At 40.8% G+C, this 21,091-nt stretch overlaps 1 protein-coding gene across 5 annotated transcripts in view; it reads right to left on the bottom strand.

The window, feature by feature from the left end:
• Positions 1-21,091, bottom strand: part of TSPAN14 (tetraspanin 14) — a 44,213-nt gene extending 23,122 nt beyond the window's left edge. The window contains exons 1-3 of one of the 5 annotated variants that reach the window (XM_067299833.1): positions 20,641-20,968; positions 19,970-20,060; positions 5,208-5,305 (exon numbers count right to left, since the gene is read on the bottom strand). In XM_067299833.1, coding sequence (XP_067155934.1) covers positions 5,208-5,288 — 81 coding nt within the window. In that variant the 5' untranslated portion in view covers positions 5,289-5,305; positions 19,970-20,060; positions 20,641-20,968. Of the gene's footprint in view, positions 1-5,207; positions 5,306-8,851; positions 8,909-19,969; positions 20,061-20,640; positions 20,969-21,035 lie in introns of those variants that run through there. The other 4 variants (XM_067299830.1, XM_067299832.1, XM_067299831.1 and 1 more) reach the window with 4 other exon arrangements.

Raw genomic sequence — 21,091 nt, forward strand, 5'->3', positions numbered from 1 at the left:
GGCAGAAGCCCAAACATGGAACTGCAGACCCCATACAGAAGACCACTTAGTTTAAATATTATCTGTTCCCAACCACACTTTGAATTTCTTTGACTAAACTATTAGAATCACCCTAACAACTGAGAAAATGGGGTCTAATTTGTTTCTTGTATCTAAGTTGCAGCTGAACATAACTCTTGTAATAGGACCATTGCACACAAACTACTTTCGTGCCAGTCTGCTTCAAGATTTGATTAGAAGCTATAGGAATGTATTCCCATTGACAGTTCAGTTTTGGCAGGTGCAAAACTGTTATGCTTAAGGAGAACACTTTCTCCACTCCCTGGACAATCCTATTTGGCATTTTAACTCCACCCATGCTGGACAGATCAGTAATGTACACCCTTTCTTTCCTATCCTTGCCTCTTTGCAGACTTTTCCTCTTGGAGTGAGGAAACAACTTGACAGTAAATTCTTTCCTCTTCTCCTGGCACAACTTTGCCAAATGTTCCTGAAAGACTACATAAATTGCGAAAGTCAAGAAAGTCTTACACTAGTTTGTTTCTTCTTACTTTTCAAAAATGATTTCAAAATTCTGTCTCAGAGTTTAAGAGAAGTTTTGCCCTTCACCATCATGTTCAGAGCAAAAAGGTTTGACTGAAAGTCTTCTATAGCATGAGTGAAAATTTTTGCTTCCCCCAAACCCTTAAGAGCCATGCACAAAAAACAGGGAATTAGAAAATAAATCAAGATGACAACAGCTGAAAGCTATTTTACTATCTCCTCTCAATTCATCTGAGAGACATTGACCTTGCATATTACTAAAAGGCTTTGTCAGAGAACACATGCAATCCTTCACTTCACTTGGATAAATAGAGGGACTTGAATAGCCACTTCCTGGCTTGAAGAGCAATTCTTGGACTACCTCAAAAACACAACTGGAAACAGAAGGGTGAGAACAAAAGATAGAGGTGATTAAGGCACTTCCATTCATCCCACAGAGCTTTCAAAGTGGGAGCTTGAAGGTTTAGAGCAGCATGGTGCCATGACATGCCACAGCACACTACAGCACTCCAGCCTGGGTCAGTCAGTCATCACCACCACGGGTCTCTGGGGCTTTCACAGAATGACACATTCAAGTGCAAAATGACTCAGCATAGAAAGGTGCCAGAATCAAGCTTTTCAGCTTATATTACTACAATCTCTTAATTACTGGGCCAAAAAAAGCCATTTGGCAAAAAAGCTTTAAAACTCAATGAGAGATCTCGTCTAGCCTTGCTGTGACCTTCTGAGCGCTCACTCTGGGGCTAGCTTAATGGTTGCAGTATTGCCTCATCAGCACTCAGATGAAGAGTGCACCTCAAAAGGTTCAATCTTAACAGCATGCTTTAAAAGCAAGAGGAAAACAAAGGAATTCTGCATTAAAGCCATGTCTGGGAGGACAGACCGTTCTTATGACCTCCATTTCTTTCTTATGAGGAGACAAGCACAAAGACCTGAGAAACAGCTTTGCAAACCAGTCATAAGTACACAACTGCAAATGATAAAGCCAGATGAACTGAACAATGTATTGTCAGGGTGCTCACATGACAAAAACTTTGGGAAAAAAGGAGGATTTACAGATTATTTTTAAAGGCTGGCTAGGCTCTGGGCTTGCCATTATTAAAATACAGTAACAGAAAAAAATCATATTTGTCCCTTTTGAGTTTGGTATTTTGTTAGTCCTACAATTTGACCTACATGAACTATATTTGAAGCATTAAACAAACTAAAGAAAAGCAACCATCCACTTAAAAGTTTACATATTCTGTAAACTAGTCACTAAAAGACGCAATGTGTTTTAACTTCGAAGTTTAGAGTCACTGATCTCATCTTTAGGGCAACAGCAGGGAAGTCAGAAGTCTGGCATCTTTAATAAGCATAGTGGAAGAACAAAATCTTTATTTACAAGCAGATCATTTGGCCTGTGGATAAACTGTGCCATGAGTTGAGAGAGACAGGCAAGCTACCACATCATACTTCCAATACGAGTCTAAACAGGCAAAAGGCTGCATGGCTGAAGGCAAAAATCTATGCCTCTCACACATTATAGTGGCCATCCTCATTCTAAGGCAAGCAATCACAACAACTCATAGAGCTGACAACATTTAAAAATAATCTAAAGAAAGATTTTTTTAGTTGGGATCGGTTTCCTGATCCATTTTGCTACATATCCACACAGACACTCATGTATGACCTGAAAGGAGGAAGTAAAGTGTCAAGCAGAGGGGAACAGCAGGGCCACTTTCAGTCACAAGCAGTGGCAGCAGATTCAGCAGGGCTCCTGGGCACAACTCTGTACCTGATCCAGTACAACTGTTCTGCTTCCATAGGCAGCATTTAACAGCCCAGCTATTGGAGCACTCACTTCTGAACCCAGCAAACCAGAGATTTGAGTAGTTTACTGATAAGAGCACATGAACATCCATCCTGCAAGCTAGGAAAAGTAGTGAATTAAGACTAACATTTCCTCCTTAAAGGCTTTCTGAAATGATGGTTACATCTTCCTTCTCATTCTAAGTTTTTTAAAGCATGTAGAAACTAACTTACTTAGGTCTACACATCATTGATCTGCCCAACTAAAGAGACTTTTAGACTAGTCAGCCCAACCAGCCTGTTGTCATAGGCTCCTGAACCAGTGTGTCAGCTAAAAGATGCATGTGCTGTTTGTAGGAGTGCCTACCCTCCCACCCACAGTTTACATAGCCTGTTCTACAACTACAGTGCCAGTCTTGTCAAAAAAGCTGTAGTTGCACATATTTACTAGACCACCCTGATACCAACTTCTCAGCACAAGCCTCAGAACATTAAAAGAACAATCTGGCAAGACTACTAGTACCTGTTCAGAAAGCCCTTTCTTCCACTCAATAGATCAGCTGAAACACAAACTATTTCAAATTCTCCCCGGTTTCTCTACATCTCTCTTTTTAAAGGTTCTTTATGGAAAAGAAAAACCCTCAGAGCTTCATAATTTATTTCAAGAGAATACAGTGAACAAAGAATTTTGGAAAAAAGAAAAAAGTTAAGTAATAACTCTTTCTGCAGGGAATGAAAAAAAGAAAGAGGAAAACAGAAAGATGAAATGCATTTCTGTGAAAAAGTAGGGGGAAGCTATTGATAGTCTTCCTAGTAAAGACATCAAGGAACTTCAACTTTTTATAAAGGCTGTTTACTCAACAAAACAGTAATACTGTTTCACAATATGCTCACTAGAACAGAACTAGAGTTCTAGAACAATCCTATACTATTCATGAACAAGAGTCTTTTCACACACACCCCCACACACTATCTGCTTAAGAGCATCTGTTTAGTAAGGTATTTCTCCAAAAACCAGAACTTTAAAGAAAGCACAACAAATATTGCTTCTCATTACACCACATTCCACTACAGACATAGGGGAGCTGTACTACTAGAAGAAGGAAAATAAGTATAGATCTGGTAGCTTATGAGGACATAATTTGACACATGATGCTATGATGAAAATCCTCAGTTACCGGGGGGGGGGGGGGGAAATCACTAACATTCAAACATTTGCTCTATGGCACATATTGTGGCCAATTAATCTTTACTGGAATAAAGATTCTACACCAAGTACACACAGCTTTCCTGCTGTTACCCACTCCCCTGCAGCTTAATGCTACAGTAGCTTGTTAAAACTATGCACTAGTAAACACAAGGTTGCAACAGTAGCAAAAGTTCTGTAATTTTCAACCATATCCAGACATTGCAGTTTCAATGTTACTTGGCCCTCTAAACGACTTAGACTAAAGACAGTACAAAACTGATGAATAAGAAGCTCACAAGGTTGCCTCTCCTCTAAGAGGAGAGATACTATTGACAAAAATGAGCAAGATCCATAAGTTTGCAACTTTTGTGCAGACAAACCATGTTGTTAAATACAGATTTAGGTAATAATTCCCTATATCTTAAATTTTAGAAGCTAAGATGTGGTTAATTTATCACAATAAACAAAATTAATGCAATCTTCTCTAGCCTGTGTACTGATCTCAGGTAAGTCAGGATCAGGAGAATCAGTTTTTACTCTCAACTTAAACAAGTCAGCTTCAGCCACATACCATACTTTCATTCTCTATATGATCCTTCTGGCTTTGAAAAAACCTAAGTGTATTTAGAAAAGGCTATCCAGACTAAGAAGGGTTTCAACTCTGAATTAGAGCTGCCAGGCACTGGGCAAGTCACTGCATCTGCACTTCTCCATGGCTGCCTATGTCCTTCCATGACTTCAGGCATGAACTCAAAGCTTGACTACAAATTCTGAAAAAAATTAAGTTCTACTGACAGATATCCTTACCTTCACCTCCCCCTCACGGACATGGTACTATTTCTAATGCAATGCTATGCAGTCACCTTTGACTATCCTTCTTTTGCAAGGTAATTAGACGCTTCAGTGATCTTGACTGTCTGTTAAACACACCTAAAAACCACACATCTGATTTTGTACCCTTTTCACATTCACAATAGTTCCTTTGAACATTACAGGCAGGCTAATTCCTAACTAAGGGTTTCAAGACTATCAATTTTGTTGCTCAAAAGCATGATCTTTAAGATCTTGATTACACTGTAGAGTCAGCTGTTGACACATCTCTGGGGCAACTTTCCCTATCTCTTCTGCACAATGCATTTACAGCTGCATCACTCCAACAGAAAGATCAAAAGATCTGAAAGACTTCCTTTAAAATGCGAACAACCTAACATATCAGTTAAGTGCATGCAGGAAAGGAAGCTTTAACCTTCCCCAGATCAACAGACAGCTAATATTTAATGGCTTGTATTATTCAAAAGACAGACCTGGTCAGCAACAGTACAAACTATACTACTTTCTTTTGACAAATCCTCAAAGCAGATCATCTCCTTCTCCATAAAAACATCAAGGTAGGCAGTTTTCTCTGCTTTGTTCCTTTATCTTCACTCAAAACATGGAGTAGGAGGAAGAGGCAAGGAAGAGAAAAATTGAGGAATTAGTATCCATGTAATTTTCAATAATAATGACTTTCTTAGATGGAATAGGCTTCCTCAATTCCAAAACATATACCCAGAACATATACCATGCACCAGTTTCTCTTGTAAATATTTTAGCCCACTCTTTTGAAGGAGCTTGCAGGAAGCTAATGAAACAGAGGTATGCCCAATGACCACAAACTATTTCAATCTCTACATTTGGTACTCACCCAGAACACAATGTTGTAGCTGAAGAGCAGGTATTTGTACCAACAGCTGACCTCTGCATTAGAGTATCGGTAATAGTGCATCTTCTATAGCACAATGTCTGCACAGGAGATAGAATGAGAAAAAGTGTCAGTGAAATATTTAAGACTAAAGGGTTTTTTTGTTTTGTTTTCCAGATCTCTTGCTCTCTATTGGGAAAAGGCTATAGTAACCTGCACTCCAGTCAGTTCAGAAGCATGTTCAAAGTCAGCTCAGAAACCTCAGCTGCCCCTAAACTTTATTTGTTGCTTGGTAATCCGATCTTCAATCACTCTTGTGTGGTGACAGTGAGACACCCCAAAAAGGAAACTGGCTACACAGTTAACCTAAGATCTGCATCAGCAAGCTGACATTCATCAGCTTTCTCACTCCCTCAAAACCATTTTATTTACACAGACAGCAGCTTGGACTTGTACAAAAGGCTAAGCATGCGTCCTGTAGATTTCACATCCAACAACCCAGCTACAAGATGTTAGAAGTGGTTACCTGGAAAGCCTTAGTGTCTATAGGTTGCTAAATGCAATAGGCAGTTGTACTCCCTATTTTTTTCAGATTTTAATGTTTCTTTACCAAATCCATATGTGGTTTTATTCTGTTTAAGAACAAGAGCCACACCACTACAAAAGAGCAGATTTGCTCTGCAGAGTTCTGTTTTCTTGCTTCTTATGTACTCTAGAGAGATAAGTTTCAACTGCATTTGTTGCTCAAATATTTCAGAGAACTAAAACTTTTTAGGGTATCATAACTAACCCACGTCTGAAGAAATGCCATGTACAGAAAAGACAGAGGATGAGCTGTTAAAATGAAAGCCAGAGCTGGTAAGACAAAGCTCTTTCACACCCACCAACATTTCAGAGAACTAACTGCAAAGCCAGATATTGCCTGGTTAAGTAGCAATTCCACATTTCAACCCTCTGCTCACTTGGTGTTTTCCTCCCATAAGATGTTAGTGAAAGGCTTGCAATGAAGAAATAAGCACAGAGATTTTTCAAACACCTAAGAAACAGACTTTATGGACTATGTTGACTTGGACATTTGCAAACATGCTAAAAACCAAGCCTAACTAGCAGAGTCTGAGATGAAGAACCATGGAATGGTTAGTTGAAGACCACTGCATCCAGAGTTACAAAAAGGGAAATTAATTTCTTTCAGAAGACAGTTATCAAGAGTAGTTGGGTATAAAACAAAATCCCTTGTCCTGTTCATTCAGTACTACCATTGGCACTGTAGTATTGGAAGAGCTTGCTTTTGAAGTCTTATGACTTATTTCAACCTCCATTTTAAACTTTTTTCCTGAAGCTAAACACACACACAAGGACATAGGACAAAACTTCAGCCCAAGGGATTACAGAGATCCCAAATAGACTTTGATATTCCTTCCAGAGGTCTCCCCATTCTAGGCTTGGCTTCCACTCAGAAGCAGATTAAGAGTCCTTCCTTGGGTCCAGATAGCCCTCTCCCATCCTCAAACCCACCCAGGAAGTTTCTTTGCTGCCCAGAGATATTTTTCAGAAGTGTTGAGACTGCATAGAAAATTTAAAGGAATATTCAACATTAAGTTTCAAATGTTTAGGTGGAAGAGCAAGAGTTGTTGACTGCAATGAAAAAGACAGCATGCAGATGACAGTTTACAGTGAGCAACAGACATTTTGTTTTACTTCTTCCTTTACTTCTTTTACTTCTTACTTTACTTCTTTACTTTCTGCTCTTTTCACCTTTCCTGAAAATAAAATTCATGCAAACTAGAGCAGTGTCATCTGCAACTCAGCAGCATAGTTCAGAGGGGCTTAGCTGGAAACCTGGTTTGGGGAAAAGAATTGCAAAACTAAATCCACATGTCCTAGGGCTGCAAATGCCCAGTATTAAGTCAAAATAGAAATGTGCAGAATAGCTATACCTTTAAACTACAGGGATTCATAGAAAGACATGCATACCAACATTTTTCTCCATTAGCAACTACTACCACTGAACCTCAACTCCTACCCCTCCATAAACAAGGGCTTACTTCACATTAGCAGACAGCATTCATATTCTGTCAATCGTGCAGCACGTTTAAAAAAATCTCCCTTTTTTCCAGTTACTACCAAAACCATAACTTTCATGAATTCCTTAGATTAACAGGCACATCCTTTGCAGCCCCTCAAAAGCCTGCTGAGCATCAGTTTTGCTACTGTCAGTAAAAGTTAAAAGTGCAAATACAGGAAAGGAGGGGCTGCCCACCATGTTTTGATACCATTATGTACAAAACTACTCAAAGCAGCCTTTTAAGTTAGAGCACTGGAGCAGAAAGAGGTTGCTTAAAAGCTACTACAAGAAATTGAGAAAACACCACAGGAGATGGAGTAAAACTGAGTCTAAATCAGAATTAAAGTATTGTTTCCTCAACAGTCCTGGTAAAAAGACTTGAACATACAGAATGAACTATTTGGCTGGTCTTAGAGAAACAGCAGAGGCAATAAAAAGATTAAAGGATATACTGCACATTCACACAGAAACAGTACTTGTAAGACCTCAGTCTAGAGAGCATGAAGATTCACCAGTAACACCCACATTTGATATTTCCACAGCACAGAAGTGGAACCCTATTCAATTTTAAACAAATAGGGAAAACAAGCTTTTATGCCTTCCGAAAACTCATCCCATAAATAGTTCTAATGCTCACAGTTCATTTATGGCAAAAGACACACTTAACTTTTGTTAAAACAAAGAAAATACTACTTCATGGCAGTATAGGCAGTGACTGAAAAGCACTTTTCTAGATGTAATCCAGTCATACAGGTCAGCTGAGTCTTGCAACATACATTGCTAAAACGTAGACAGTTGTTTCCTCACACCCTGCTTCAGTTTTAGTCACTGACCTTTTCAACCCATTCAGCTTCACTTCAGAAACAATATTTAGGAATCTTACTATGAGACATAGTAAAGGAATACTTATTCAAACAGCACTCTTACAGTGCACTAAGCATGCAGCTGAGAATACCAGAGAAGGAACAAATAGTTGATTTTTCCAACTTCATTCAATTCATTTATAGTATACAATTAAGTCTCTAGCTCCAAATGGCAACTTATTTGCATAAAAATCAAGATGTGTAGACTTGTCCAAGACAGTAAGTCTGGTGGATCTGGCGAAGAGAGAGGAAAGAGGGAACACTAGGAGACAACAGCAGAACCTCACTCATGTAAAGAGTCTAAGCCTCCATTTGCATCAGCAGAAGCCTGTATTACAGCAATACAGTGGTTGCCAGTGCAAGCACATTCTTTAGATGCAGGCATGCTGAGACTTTGATCACCATTCTTCACCCCCTAGTCCTCCTCCATGAAAATTAGAATTCTGGCAAGAGACAGGAGCAGCAGTTTTAAAATGCATGTACTACAACAAGAACTGTTGCTTTTGCTGCTGCTACCACTAGCAAAGAGGAAGGAGCAGATGGCATTTAGCTAACCAAGTTCTTCACATCATTAAATTCTGTAACAATGAGGTTCTACTAAACAGACTAAGAGCCTCAAAAAAAGTAATTTGAAGCAGAAAAGCAAGCATTTCAGGATCTAAAATAAAAACAGCCTTAAGTTTGTGTGTTAGGTTGCCCTCCTTGGCATTGACACTTACCTCCAATTGTTCAAGTCCCAGCTTCAGCAAAACTCCGCACAGAAATATCAGCATCAGAAATATCCTTACTGATAAGCACTGTTCCCCACATACCTCGTCATTTTGACCAACAGCTTAACACATTTCTCCCCACTTCCCCATACAATCGGCAAGATACCCAGTCATTACTAACCGCAGGACTGTCACAGGATGAAAAAGTAATAAGATACGCCCTGAAATGGCAAGGAGTCCAGCATTAGCAATGGTTCTTTGTTGCAAGAAGCCATCCTACAGCAGGAAGGGCCTCCTGAGACAGATACTACCTTCTGAAATGCCTGCCTATGTTAAGAGCAGATTTGACCTACTGCTTTGCTTATCTTCATCAGGAGCCTTTTGGTTTGTCTTGCTGAACCACTAAATGCCATATGCAGTAGCATAGTCACTACTAATATAGAAGTGACATTCTGACATACTAAATCCAAAGAGTAGGTGTGCCCAATTGTTTATTTCCAACCCCACAAACAGACTAAGCAATCTGCTCAAGGCCACAGAGCCACCTTCCCAATGTTTATACTAAAAACAGTCATGTTTCCTAACGTAGGAGGCACTCAACCATCTGTTACCAGTCTAGGAGCATGCTACCTCAGTACTTCATTTAATTTACATCATAGGCTGCATAACTATGGTTAGCCAATACTGCAAAACACTTTGAAGATTACCGTATACATAGGCAGCAATGACTAGTAACTTTCCCTACTGCATTTCTGACAAAGCAAGTCACATTGAATCAGCTGATAGTTATCACCCACTCAAGCTAACAGGAATTTCTGAAAATTAAATATAGAGCCCTGCCACTTTGACAGAGTATATAATTTTGTCTTGGTGTTTACAGCTGTAGTGAGGAAAAGATATAACCATTCAGCAAGAGAATACTGCCATTTCAAAAGCATTTCTACACCCACTGATTCCACTCTTACCTCCAAAATGCTACAGCAGTGATATTCATAGTGTATAGACCGACTCTTGTAACAGAAGCTGTGATCTATTGAACAACCTAAGATATGCAGGAAAATCCTCCAAAACAAGATGCCAGTCTAAAACAGGAACAACTGGAACATGAATGTACATCTGTAGATCTAAACAAATTCCTTTGATTCACTGAGGTGATCAAAAAGGAGTAGAGAACCTCATGTGGTATGAACTTCACAAAGCAGACTTAAGTCACACTGAAATTTCACAGCTTAAGCCAGTACTGCCACCACAGGAAGTTGTGTTTCCATTTCCCTGTCCCCCTTCTAAAATCCTCAACCATTAATCACCCTACTCTGGTGCAGATGCAGACAACCATATAGCAAATCAGGTAGCAAAGTCAGATCAATCCTGTGATCCTGTAACACATATTAAGAAAACAGTTAACCTGAATCAGTCTTCCAATCCACCTCACCAGAGGCAAACAAATGTTAGCAGTGAATACAAAGAGGAGTTGACTAAGCAGAAAAAAGAGGATATGGAGCTTTGACAGGCCAGTCCATTTCTGCAGAGATAGAAGCCCTTCTGATGATTCAGGAACTCTTTGCAAGCATGCATCATCTTTACTTCTACAATTTTGTCTCCAAGCAACTCTGAGGACTCACACAAAATACAAGTTTCTTTTAAGAAATAAGAGCATAGTGTATTTACTTCAACTATAGTCCATAACTGCACAGAAACAGCTGCTTATTCCTAGATGAAAACTGAAGTTTATTCAACAAAAAAGTCTTTAGCCTGAAGCACTCAATGCAAGACACACATGGCTAGTAAGGTATTCTTATCTTATTAGAAAAATAATGACAGGTAACAGATCTCTGAAGTCAACAGAAAACATGACCAAAGTCAGATAGATTTCTTAAATGGATGCCTTTTGGGGCTCTTATTTTTAATTTTGTAGCATGCTGAGGATTCCAGTCCCTCCAATTATTTGAAAAGTATTCCCAGCACAAGTTGCTACAGTACAAATTATAGCAAACAATCCCTCGGAGCAGATCAGATTCCTTAAAAATGGAAAGAGTTTCATGCTCCAGGGATCAGGCTTTATTCACTACAGTACAAACTACAATTTGGGAAAATTTCTATGGAACACAGTGTTCCAAAATCTAAAACTAGAAAGGAACAATTCAGATGAGTTCCACTGAAGCTTTCTGGACAACTCACATTAAAGTTATGCATGTGCCTACAGCCAAGCCACTACTTTTATTTGAATGAGTCACATCTAAGATACCATGTAAAAATACTTTCAATTTAGACTAACATCCTTAATGCAGACATCTTCAATTCTGAAAACTCATATACATGAGCATCAACAACTACCATCTCTTAACCTCTTCTGAGCTGCCCGTGTGACTAAAGTCACCAGTACTTTGGCATAAAAGCTCTACATTGCCTGGGTGCAATTCAAGGAGCCATTCAAACTATCACACATTTCTTACACTAAAGCAAGACTTGAAAAAGGAAAGCAGAATTAGAGAACACTGTCACAGCAGAGCCCTGACTGAGGACAACAGCAGTTGTAACACCGTCACTTTTCCTGATTCTTCATACATAAGTTCACAAGAGATAGGTGGCCAGGCTCAGTTTCACACATTAGTAAATAGTCTTTATCCCTATTTAGCTTTAAAAGCTACTAGCTATGTTAAAAAATCCAGAACAGAAAAGTAGCTTCAAAAATTCCATATTTTAATTTATTCAAACTAACCCTGGTTAGAATTAAAATCTGTAGTATGCAAGTATTGGCCCTGTAAATCCAATTTGCAAATATTAGTCACTGACACTGAGGAAAGGTACAACTAAACTCAGCTATCCATTGAATTTTACTAGACTTATGCTACTTCCACCCCATTGACTTCAGGTTCACTAAAGTAGTAAGTAAATACTTACTTGGAGCATTTTGCTCCAGCATACATAAAATAAAAAAGTCCTTTTGAAGTCCTTTGCTTTACTACTTTACTTCACAATGTAAATCAACTAAAAAGGCACAGATCTCTGACCCAGTTTACAGGGTATTCTGCTTGTCAAAGTAGATGACTACAAATAAAGTGTATATTCTGTATTTTGACTTAAAGCAAGAGACAGCAAAGGAGGCAGGAAGAAAAGGAAAGGTCACAAGTAAAACAAGTCCAAGTCAGTGATTTTCCAAACATGGGCAAGAGAACCAGAGCAAACAACAGTAAAAGAGAGGGCTCTATTTGTAAGCTTTCAGACTCCCTACTGTAATTTGAGAATTGCAGACAGCAGCAAAAGTACAAGATGTAGGGATTTTACAGACTTTATCCTCAAAAGCACTATAGGATTATCCATGCTCATACAAGTTAAAACTCAGATGGATTACACCAGGACAACTGAAATGGACACTACAGGCACTGTCATTAAAGTTCAAAGAATGCTCATTAACATCTTTGGGAAAGTTTAGAAAAGTCTTTCCTTTCTAAAAATTTTATTAAAGCTAGAAACAGTTTCACCTGAATAGGAACTTGCCTATACATTGTAGATTTAGTATACTAACAAACCATAAGGCATGTTCTTTACCTTGCAAAAAGTTCAGATATTGTGACACATGTGGAAGTGTGTCAGCCATTCTGATCAGGAGCTTACTCACACCAGAGAGCAAAACCTGTTGAAACAAGCAGCCAGAATAATCTTAGCTGATCAAAGCTCTTCAGCTACTTTCTACTACCTCTCATAAAAGTAAATACATTTCCACTCTCTGATGTCAACACCAGCAGACCAAACCTCAAGGTCTCAGATTAAAGCAAGCATGTAATTTGTCATTCCCCCCCCCCCCCCATTTGCAACAGAAGATCTTGGAACTCTTACAAAGTACACATTTTATTTTATTTGAGGTGCCAGAACTTCCAGCCTGGGGAATAATTTTATTAGTATTTAGTGACCCCCAGTAGTAGTAAATATTCTGTATACATTGCCCACTCCCTCCCTTACCTCCAGACTGAAATGTTTCAAGAACAAAATGGGTCCTCCACTTGCTGTTTTGTCATAAAAATAAATAAGAACTTCGACGAGAAGACAGGAAGCCACCAGCTTTCTTTGCTGACACATCTACTCTTTCTTCAGAGAACATCAGCTTAAACCCTTTTAGGCATATTGTGGCTTTCCTTCATTTTCAGAAATGCCACTTGTTCTAGTCTCATGTTACATTTCAGCCAAAAAGGATACCCCCTCATTTTCTTCTTACAACAGAAAGAAAAACAAGACTGATCATAGTAATATACACTAAGAAATGACTAGTATACCATCTGTTCTTTTTCTTAGAGATGCCCCTTGCTTCGAGTATAACATGCAGTCCATCCACATCTGCATCACATTTCTCATCCTTTATACCTAATGTTCTAATATGCTATTTTTCACAATTTAAACCAGACCAAGCTAAATTAAAAAGAAAATTCCAGCATTGTCAGCTACTCCCTGACAATAAACACACTCAGAAATGATCCATGCATCTGTGCAATACTAGTTACATTCACCATTTGTTCAGCTTAAACAATGTTGTGCCCACATGGTGGAGCTGAATCCAAAAGATACTCTATTTTTCTTCACAGGACACATGCTTTCAAATACAGAAATACACTTATTCCAAATACACACCCTCCCAGCACCACAAGATACAACTTCTTCAGAGCAAAAACTTCATTAGGTTTAGGGGCCATTTATTCAAAGCTTGCATTCTCTCTCTACCCACTCTGCATAATGTGAGTTGCATTCAAAACACAGGGAGAACCTTATTTTACCTGCTGTTTGTGAGAATCACAAGCACATGGGCCACAACAGGAATTGAGCTCTATGGCCTCACAAAAGGCTCAATAACTGTATGATAATTATTCACCCTACCAACTGACTTTTTGGTAAAGACATGGACTCGAGTGACTTTCAAGAGGACTAATATGTAGACCTCTAACACAAAACACTAGAAAATATTAGTAAAAAAAGCAATCAAACAGCATTAACCAAGCATCTCACAAGCCTACTCAGTGCCAGCTCTTCAGGAGACTACATTTCTCAGCCCAAGGATGCAGAAATAAGCTAATGCTTCATGAGATGCAGCAAGCAGGTTTGCTGAGCACCCTGCACATATTATAGCAACACAAGGAAAGAAAAACCACAGACTGGAGTCCCTCATGGCTAAGCAACTCTTGAAAGGCTCGGGCCCCTCCCCCAGCAGGCAGCGGGTCATGAGAACCCGGCCATTGTTTCACTGGCAGACTCGGCACCCTCCCCAGGGACACAGCAAAAACAAGCTCCCCACCTCGTGAGGAGGGCGCCAAGAACAACATGGTGCAACTACAACATCAAGGCAAAGGCTATGAAATGATATCGTCAGAGTTCCTTAAAATACAGGCTTTGGTTGCCGCAATAACTAACAGCAAATGCACCAGCAGAATGAGAAAGTACAGAGGTTAGAAGCACAGATCAGAAAACGTGCATCTAATAAAAGGAGAAAACCTACCTCCAGGGAAAAGAATGTGAGAACACAGGAAACTACTGTCATAACAGGCCAACAGCATTGCTAGTTACACAAGCAGCACAGCCCAGAAAGAAAACCAGAGCAGGAAGACACCTTCCCTTATTTTTATTTGTCCCAGTTGGACAAGGTTTTACAGTTGAACTCCCTTCCGCTCTGCAGGAGCTGGGTGCTGCTCTGACCACTGTCAAAATACCCTTTTCAATCTCTGTGCTGTATACTTTGGAAAAAAGGTCACTCATTGCCTTCCAAGAGTCCTCTCACATTAATTCCCTATCCACTAGTTTTAAAGCAGTCAGCTTTTTTAGGTGAAACTCCTTCCTCCACAGGCTTGTGATGGAGACAAACTGAAGTAACTTAATGCTCAGGAAGGGTAGTAGGCTATTATGTTTAGTACCCTTTTTTATTATATGCCATTCCACTTCTGTATTCATATCCCACATGAATATTAAGTGTTTCCCTGAGTACATTTAACAGAAAGTTATGAGGGGAAGGAAATGAATATCAGGAGAATCAACTCTGTATATCCTGGCAATCAGCAGTCTGCTGTTGCATAAGAGACCAAAGTCCAACACCTGAGTCTTCAGATACAAGTTACTTGAGTCTATCCCCTATTTTCTATTCTAGGAGTCTCTAGATGTCAAACTAAATCTTTCAGCACTGATTTTATGCCCAAAAGCAAGAGTAGACAGCTCTTGCTAAGCAGACTTGGAACAAATCACACTTTTTGAGGCGTTAAAATTCACAGTATTCAGATGCCTCAACAAGTGCTTCATTCTGCTTCCTATAGCTGCAATTGCAGCAAGAAGAAGCTGCCTTGTTACCTTCAAGTCCACCCGTTATTTAGAGAAAACGCCTTTCCAGAGAGAAACAAATACCAAATATTTAGTCTTCAAGCAGAAAACAAAAGCATTTAGAACAGGAAAAAACAGACTGCTGAAAAGGGCTGTTGGGCCACAGGAACAAGTTTGGGTTGGTACCACTAACAATCTGTCTGAAACAGAATGAAAAGCCAAAGAAAAGATGACCACACAAAACAGTCAAATGCTCATATGCAAGCACCCTCTCAGCACGTGCCTTAGCTCTTCCTTTGGCCATGACAGGCTAACTACCTCAACAGCCTCAGAGGTCTTCACAAGAAAGAGCTATCATTATTTGTTAGAAATGCACGCTCTCTAGACTGAGAGTGTACCAGTACAACAGAAAAGCTCCTTTGTAATACCAGGACAGTGTTCAACAATGCCTACTGGAAAGAATAAGGGGTAGCAAAGCCCTGTTTCTCTTACACAGTTGCCTGGGACATTCAGGTTCAGTTTAAGGATGAAGCATCAAGACTTTTAGCTGCACAGATTTCAGGCAAGACGCAAACAGTTCTCATTTGTAAGTAGGCACTCTGGATAAAAACAGAAATACATTTACTTACAGATATCACATATGAGCTTTACTACTAGAAAAGGGGAAAAAAAACACTGCTGTTTTGCTCCCAAAAAGCAAGAGAAACAGGAAACTGAAGAAAAACAAATGCTGGATCCCCCCATCACCCCAAATGGAGGCTGAAACACACTTTGAACTGCACGGGAAAATTAACTGCCTCACTTTCACATCCTGCTGAGAGTCCTGTTTTTGGATAGAGTTCAGCATATTTTAATCTCATTTTCTATAAATTTTCTGCAAAAGTAGACACTGGAATTCAGGTGTGAATGATACCTCTCCTCTCTCACAGGGCTTCAGTTCAGATTTGTCAGACTGGTAATAAAGCAAGCAAGAGTTTGGCCATTCAAATCACTTGTTTCAACTGCAAACACTGGAATCTCTCAACCTGTCAATATTTGAGGAATGTTATTTTCTACAAGTTAAATTCTTTGCTGCAATCCTCACCTGTAACATGCCCAAAATAGGAGAATCAACCCAACAATGATTTTTCAGCTCACTGACCATACTGAAGACAGGTTCCAGTCATCCAAAATAAAGAGAAACTATTTTATAATGCAAAAAAATTCAAATACAAGACCTTCAACTATTTTTAACTAATTAAATAGTGGCTAAATAGCAGCTTTTTTCAAAATTAAGTGATTTGAACCCATACATTTTTCCACCGACAAAATTCCTGTTTTTCAGGCTAAGATTTGCTAGATTAAAGTCGTATTTCAATCTTCCTTGGAGGAACTCAAACTTAAAAACCCACATATACCCAACCTTGTTCAGCTTCACTCTGAATATCTGACATTGATCTTAACCTTTGTTTGATCAGGTGTTTTTGACCAAGCATGATCCAAAGGGTCAAGAAGCAGCATTTCATTCCTGCCCAAGCAGCACTATGGAGTGGAAGGCTGTTAGCTATCCTAACATGAGCTACCACCACTACAGTTCCTTAGAGCTGTGGATTTTAGGACTGTGCAACAACAGTGGGCAAGACACATGACTATCATCTGGCAGGTACAATCAGAAGCCACCTGGAAAAGGACTGTTTCTCAATTCCCCCATAGTGGATTGCAACATTCCCTCCAAACTAAAAGGAAAATTCTGGTTGGGGGTTGATTTATTTTAGGTACTTCTGTGGAAGAGCTTAACAAAGGGACATGAAAACTACAGTGTTCATGAATTTTGTGAATTGTAGCTTGTTAGTAGCCTTGAAAATACACCACAGATGCCAAAGTGAGAAAGTATAGAGGCCCATTCTACCAGAAACAGGAAGTTTTGACCCAGGAAGCCACAGTGCAAAGCAGCATGGCACAAAAACCCCATGAGTAAAAACATTCTTGATTCACACATATGAGCTGGGCACAAGTGTCTCAAACTGTTTTGCATCTGCAACCCACATACTTTACCATACACCATGCAAGTGGAATTTTTTTGGCAAAAGGAAAAACAAAATCTACACAAAGGAAGGATCCATAGAAGCAATTTTAATGATAGCTCTGAACTCTGCTCTCCCCCGCCAATGGGATTTCTGTGATCTAAACACCATGAGATTAGAATAAGAATTTATTCATGCTCAACAGTGCTCAAACTTCGCCACACCTAATATACTATGGAGAACTTGACAGAAGAACAAGAGGATTTATTGTAGCAGGAGTTTGCCAGAAGTTTTTTTTCTCTTCCCAAAACACACATTTACAGGTAATGGCAATTACTATTCACACATGGCTTCATAAACTACAAATAGCTACCCTCAAAGAACAGCAAACATCAGCCTCAGGACAGAACAAGCTATAAGGGCATAAGTGTCATATCCCACTATAAGGAAAATGGCATATCCCTCAGTTATGCACTAGAGCTTAGCCTATTTAACTTTTTAATACAGATTACCTACACGTTTAATCTGGACATGAATAAATTCATAATGTTCCACATCAACAGTTTTCCTGCTGCATCTAAGAGGAAAGAGTTACCCCTTAAATCCCAGAGAAAGGGCCTCAATTACACAGCATTTCAGGGCTCAGAGTAAAGGACTTTTATGATCTTCTCATCAGGTATTACAAGGCTTAAATCTGGTAAGAGGTAGCCCAGAACATAGCCTCCCTGACAGGACTGAAACTGGGATATGTGAAGGCTCTTGCACAGACATTGCTCCCACATAGCTTACAAAACATAAGGAAGATGCTTTTCTTTTTCTCCCTCAGTTCCAACAGGGCAGGGAGAGGAGGAAGGAGGTTAGAAACTAGGAAAACAGCATACGGTGAATTATTCTACACTGCACAAAATGCCAGGCAAAACCTATGCTACTACCCAGAGATGAGAATAAGACTCATTCAAGATTCAAGTAAGGCTTCTGATTATGCTCTTCTTACCTGGGGAGCAGAGCCAACACTGACACAAAGAAAGCTAACAGAATCAATTCACACTGAATAAAAATATACTTACAAAGCACAGATCAGACAAACAGCAGCAGCATTCAATGTTTTTTTTGACTTAATTCTAGACCTTAGCTTTAGCAAATTGCGCACCTATGAGTGAGACCATCAACAAAAATACAGCAAAAAGCCAAACACTTATTTGCACTTTTTTTCTCAACACTATTATAAAGCATTTCCGTACTTTCAGGAAGCTATTTCTAAAACTTGCTGGTTTATTGACACTAACTTTGAACATTAAGATCTTTTAATGAAAGGGAATACCTTTCCCTCACCCCTGCCCTAAAAGCACCTTCTTTCAGTGTCATTAGCCACACAGCCAAGAACATCATTCCAAAAACACAGGTGTCCTGGCTTTGTTTAAAGAAAAAAGCCACCCCACAGCACAGTTGCATTTCATACCAGTGAACAGACTGTTGAATTCCCAACTGCACCCTTCCCTCCCCACACAAACTATCTGCCAAGCAGATAGCTGTAGTAGTATCTCATAAATATCCATTCACACTCAAATATTTAAAGTTTCACACATTTATTGTTAGCATAAAGTAGCCCAAGAAGTCACTAGAGCATGCAAGTACTGACACCTAACTCAATGGTAGAGATTCTTGGAAATGAGATCATCATCCCACTGAGCATTTATAAACAATAAATACTCTGCACTTCCATCCTCAAAGAGCTGGTTTCCTTCCATTTTAACCAGAGCTCTAGGTCACAAGCTGTATGTCCTCCCTCCCCCCCCCCCCCCAAAAAAAAGAGTGAGGTACTGGGAAAAATCCTACCCTGCCAGACATCTTAAAATACCTCTTCCTGCTCCCTCCAACCCCTGAGACCTATTAAGGTAAAAAACACCACAAATAATTTATTTTTGCAGTATTCTTCATTCAAAAAAAAAAAAAATCAAAATGAAACCATTCTTCCACACAGACTCAATTTAGACTTTAAGTTAAACATGCACTCAACAACCTTAGGCAGCTGCTTTGAAAGTGCAAAATTCTAGTCTGTTCTATGCACAAAACAATTCCAGAATGGACATTTAGCAGGCATAACACCAAGGAGTTTACTCTTTCCCTGCATAATAGCAAGTCTTTTTCAATTTAGCTTAAACTTTCTCCCAAGAAAGGCAGCAAAATGCTCAATAGCCTTTCCTCCCCTAAAAAGAGGTATAGTATACATCAAAAAAAATCCTTTCCCCATATAAACAATGCAAAATGCATTTTAACTCTCTTAGAAACGGAATGCAGTAGCTTCTCAGCAGGGCTCTGCAACACTAGCACAAGCCAGCGATATAATATTCAGCTGAAACTACAAAGACAACTTAATTAGGCAGAATATAAATGACTAAACTGGAACTGGTGATTAATACTGTGTTAGCTATCCTACTTCTGAGAGCAAAAAAAGAAAAATGTGATGCCACTTCTAATGACCCTGATCCACAGCTTAAAATATTCCAGTATGAAATGACAAAGAGCAAATCCTCTTGCTTTTCCCTCTCCTACTGAAGTACTGGTCCACTATGACCTAGGCAGCCTGAGCTAACAGAATTATAGCTAGAGATGTTGCAGCTTCAGGAAATCCAATCCCACCCCATTTTAGATGCAACAAGAGCCAAAACAGGCCCACAGCTGAGAGGTGATCAAGGGTTCACCCATACAGAGCAGCATGGTAAGTAGGAAGCTGAAAGTATTTCAGAGAGATCATACTAACACACCTTACAAATGTTTGACTATCTACTTTAAAGAAGGCCCCATGCCTCAATCCTCACACACACACACTTACCCAAAAGTAGTTTCTGTTAACAACAGTTTGGACTCAGCCCCCAGCAGGGCAGGGTGGGCCAGTGTGGGAATACGAGCGGAGCTGGAAGCACCTGGTGCAATGGCAGAGGAAGGAGCAGGTAAACGCGGCCCCGCAGCAGCTCTACCCGGGAAGGCCGCTTCCTCCATGTGGCACTCGCGGCACCTCACCCAACAACAACTCCGGGTGAACTCCCGGAGGAAGCCTCTCCCAGCTCCTCCGGCTTCCTTTCATGGAAGCGGACAATGGCAGAGCCTGCCAGAGAATTTCGCGTTTTCCCAAACTCCTGAGGCCAGGGGGGCTGCTCTCTTCCTTTTGCACTCGGGGAGAACAGCTAGGAAGCACTTGCCCTCTGTCCGCCAAGTGAAACTAAGCTTTACCGACGTCCCGAGAAAACGGCACACACCCAAAGCTGGCGCCTTGTGCACACCCGCTTAAATGGCTGCCAGCTCCCAGAGGATGTTGTAGCGAAGAGCCCCGCTCTCATTCATATACGCGATACGGATGCCCGAAGTGCGGGCGTTTCAAAGGGGGAGAGAGGAGAGGGCACCGTGTACAGCGGGGAGGCGGCGCAGGGGCCGCCCCGTGCCGGGGGCAGCGGGCCGGGTGACCGGGCCGGCGGGGCACCCGGCGCGCACGGCAGAGGAACTCACCCAGGGCAGCAGCCTGCTCGCTAAGTTTCGCCAAGTTGAGCGGAGGGCGAGGCGGCGGCGGCGCACTCAGGAGTCCCTCCGCTGCCTGGCTTAGTCCATGGACACGCGGCAGAGGCGAACGCGGACCCCGGGCGGGCAGCCCAGCGCAGCTCACCACCACCGCGGCGCGGTGCTACTCCGCTGAGCCGCGCTGCCCCGCGGCTTCCGTGCTCGCTGCGCGGGGCCGGGAGCCGTAAGAGCGAGGAAGTGCTCTCATGTCCCTCAGGCCACGCCTGGCGCGGCGCGGCACACACGCAGCCTCGCTCCACACAAAGGCGACTCGCAGGAAGCTCTGCTCTGCCGCCGGACTCGCTGCCGCCCCGGATTCCCTCCAGCCACCTACTTGCCCCTCATACCTCGGCCCTCCGGGCGGCTTCGGCTGCGCTGACCCCGAGGCGTCCAGCGGGGGGGC

The sequence above is a fragment of the Apteryx mantelli genome, chromosome 7 (assembly GCF_036417845.1).
Source record: "Apteryx mantelli isolate bAptMan1 chromosome 7, bAptMan1.hap1, whole genome shotgun sequence".
NCBI classification, from domain to species: domain Eukaryota; kingdom Metazoa; phylum Chordata; class Aves; order Apterygiformes; family Apterygidae; genus Apteryx; species Apteryx mantelli.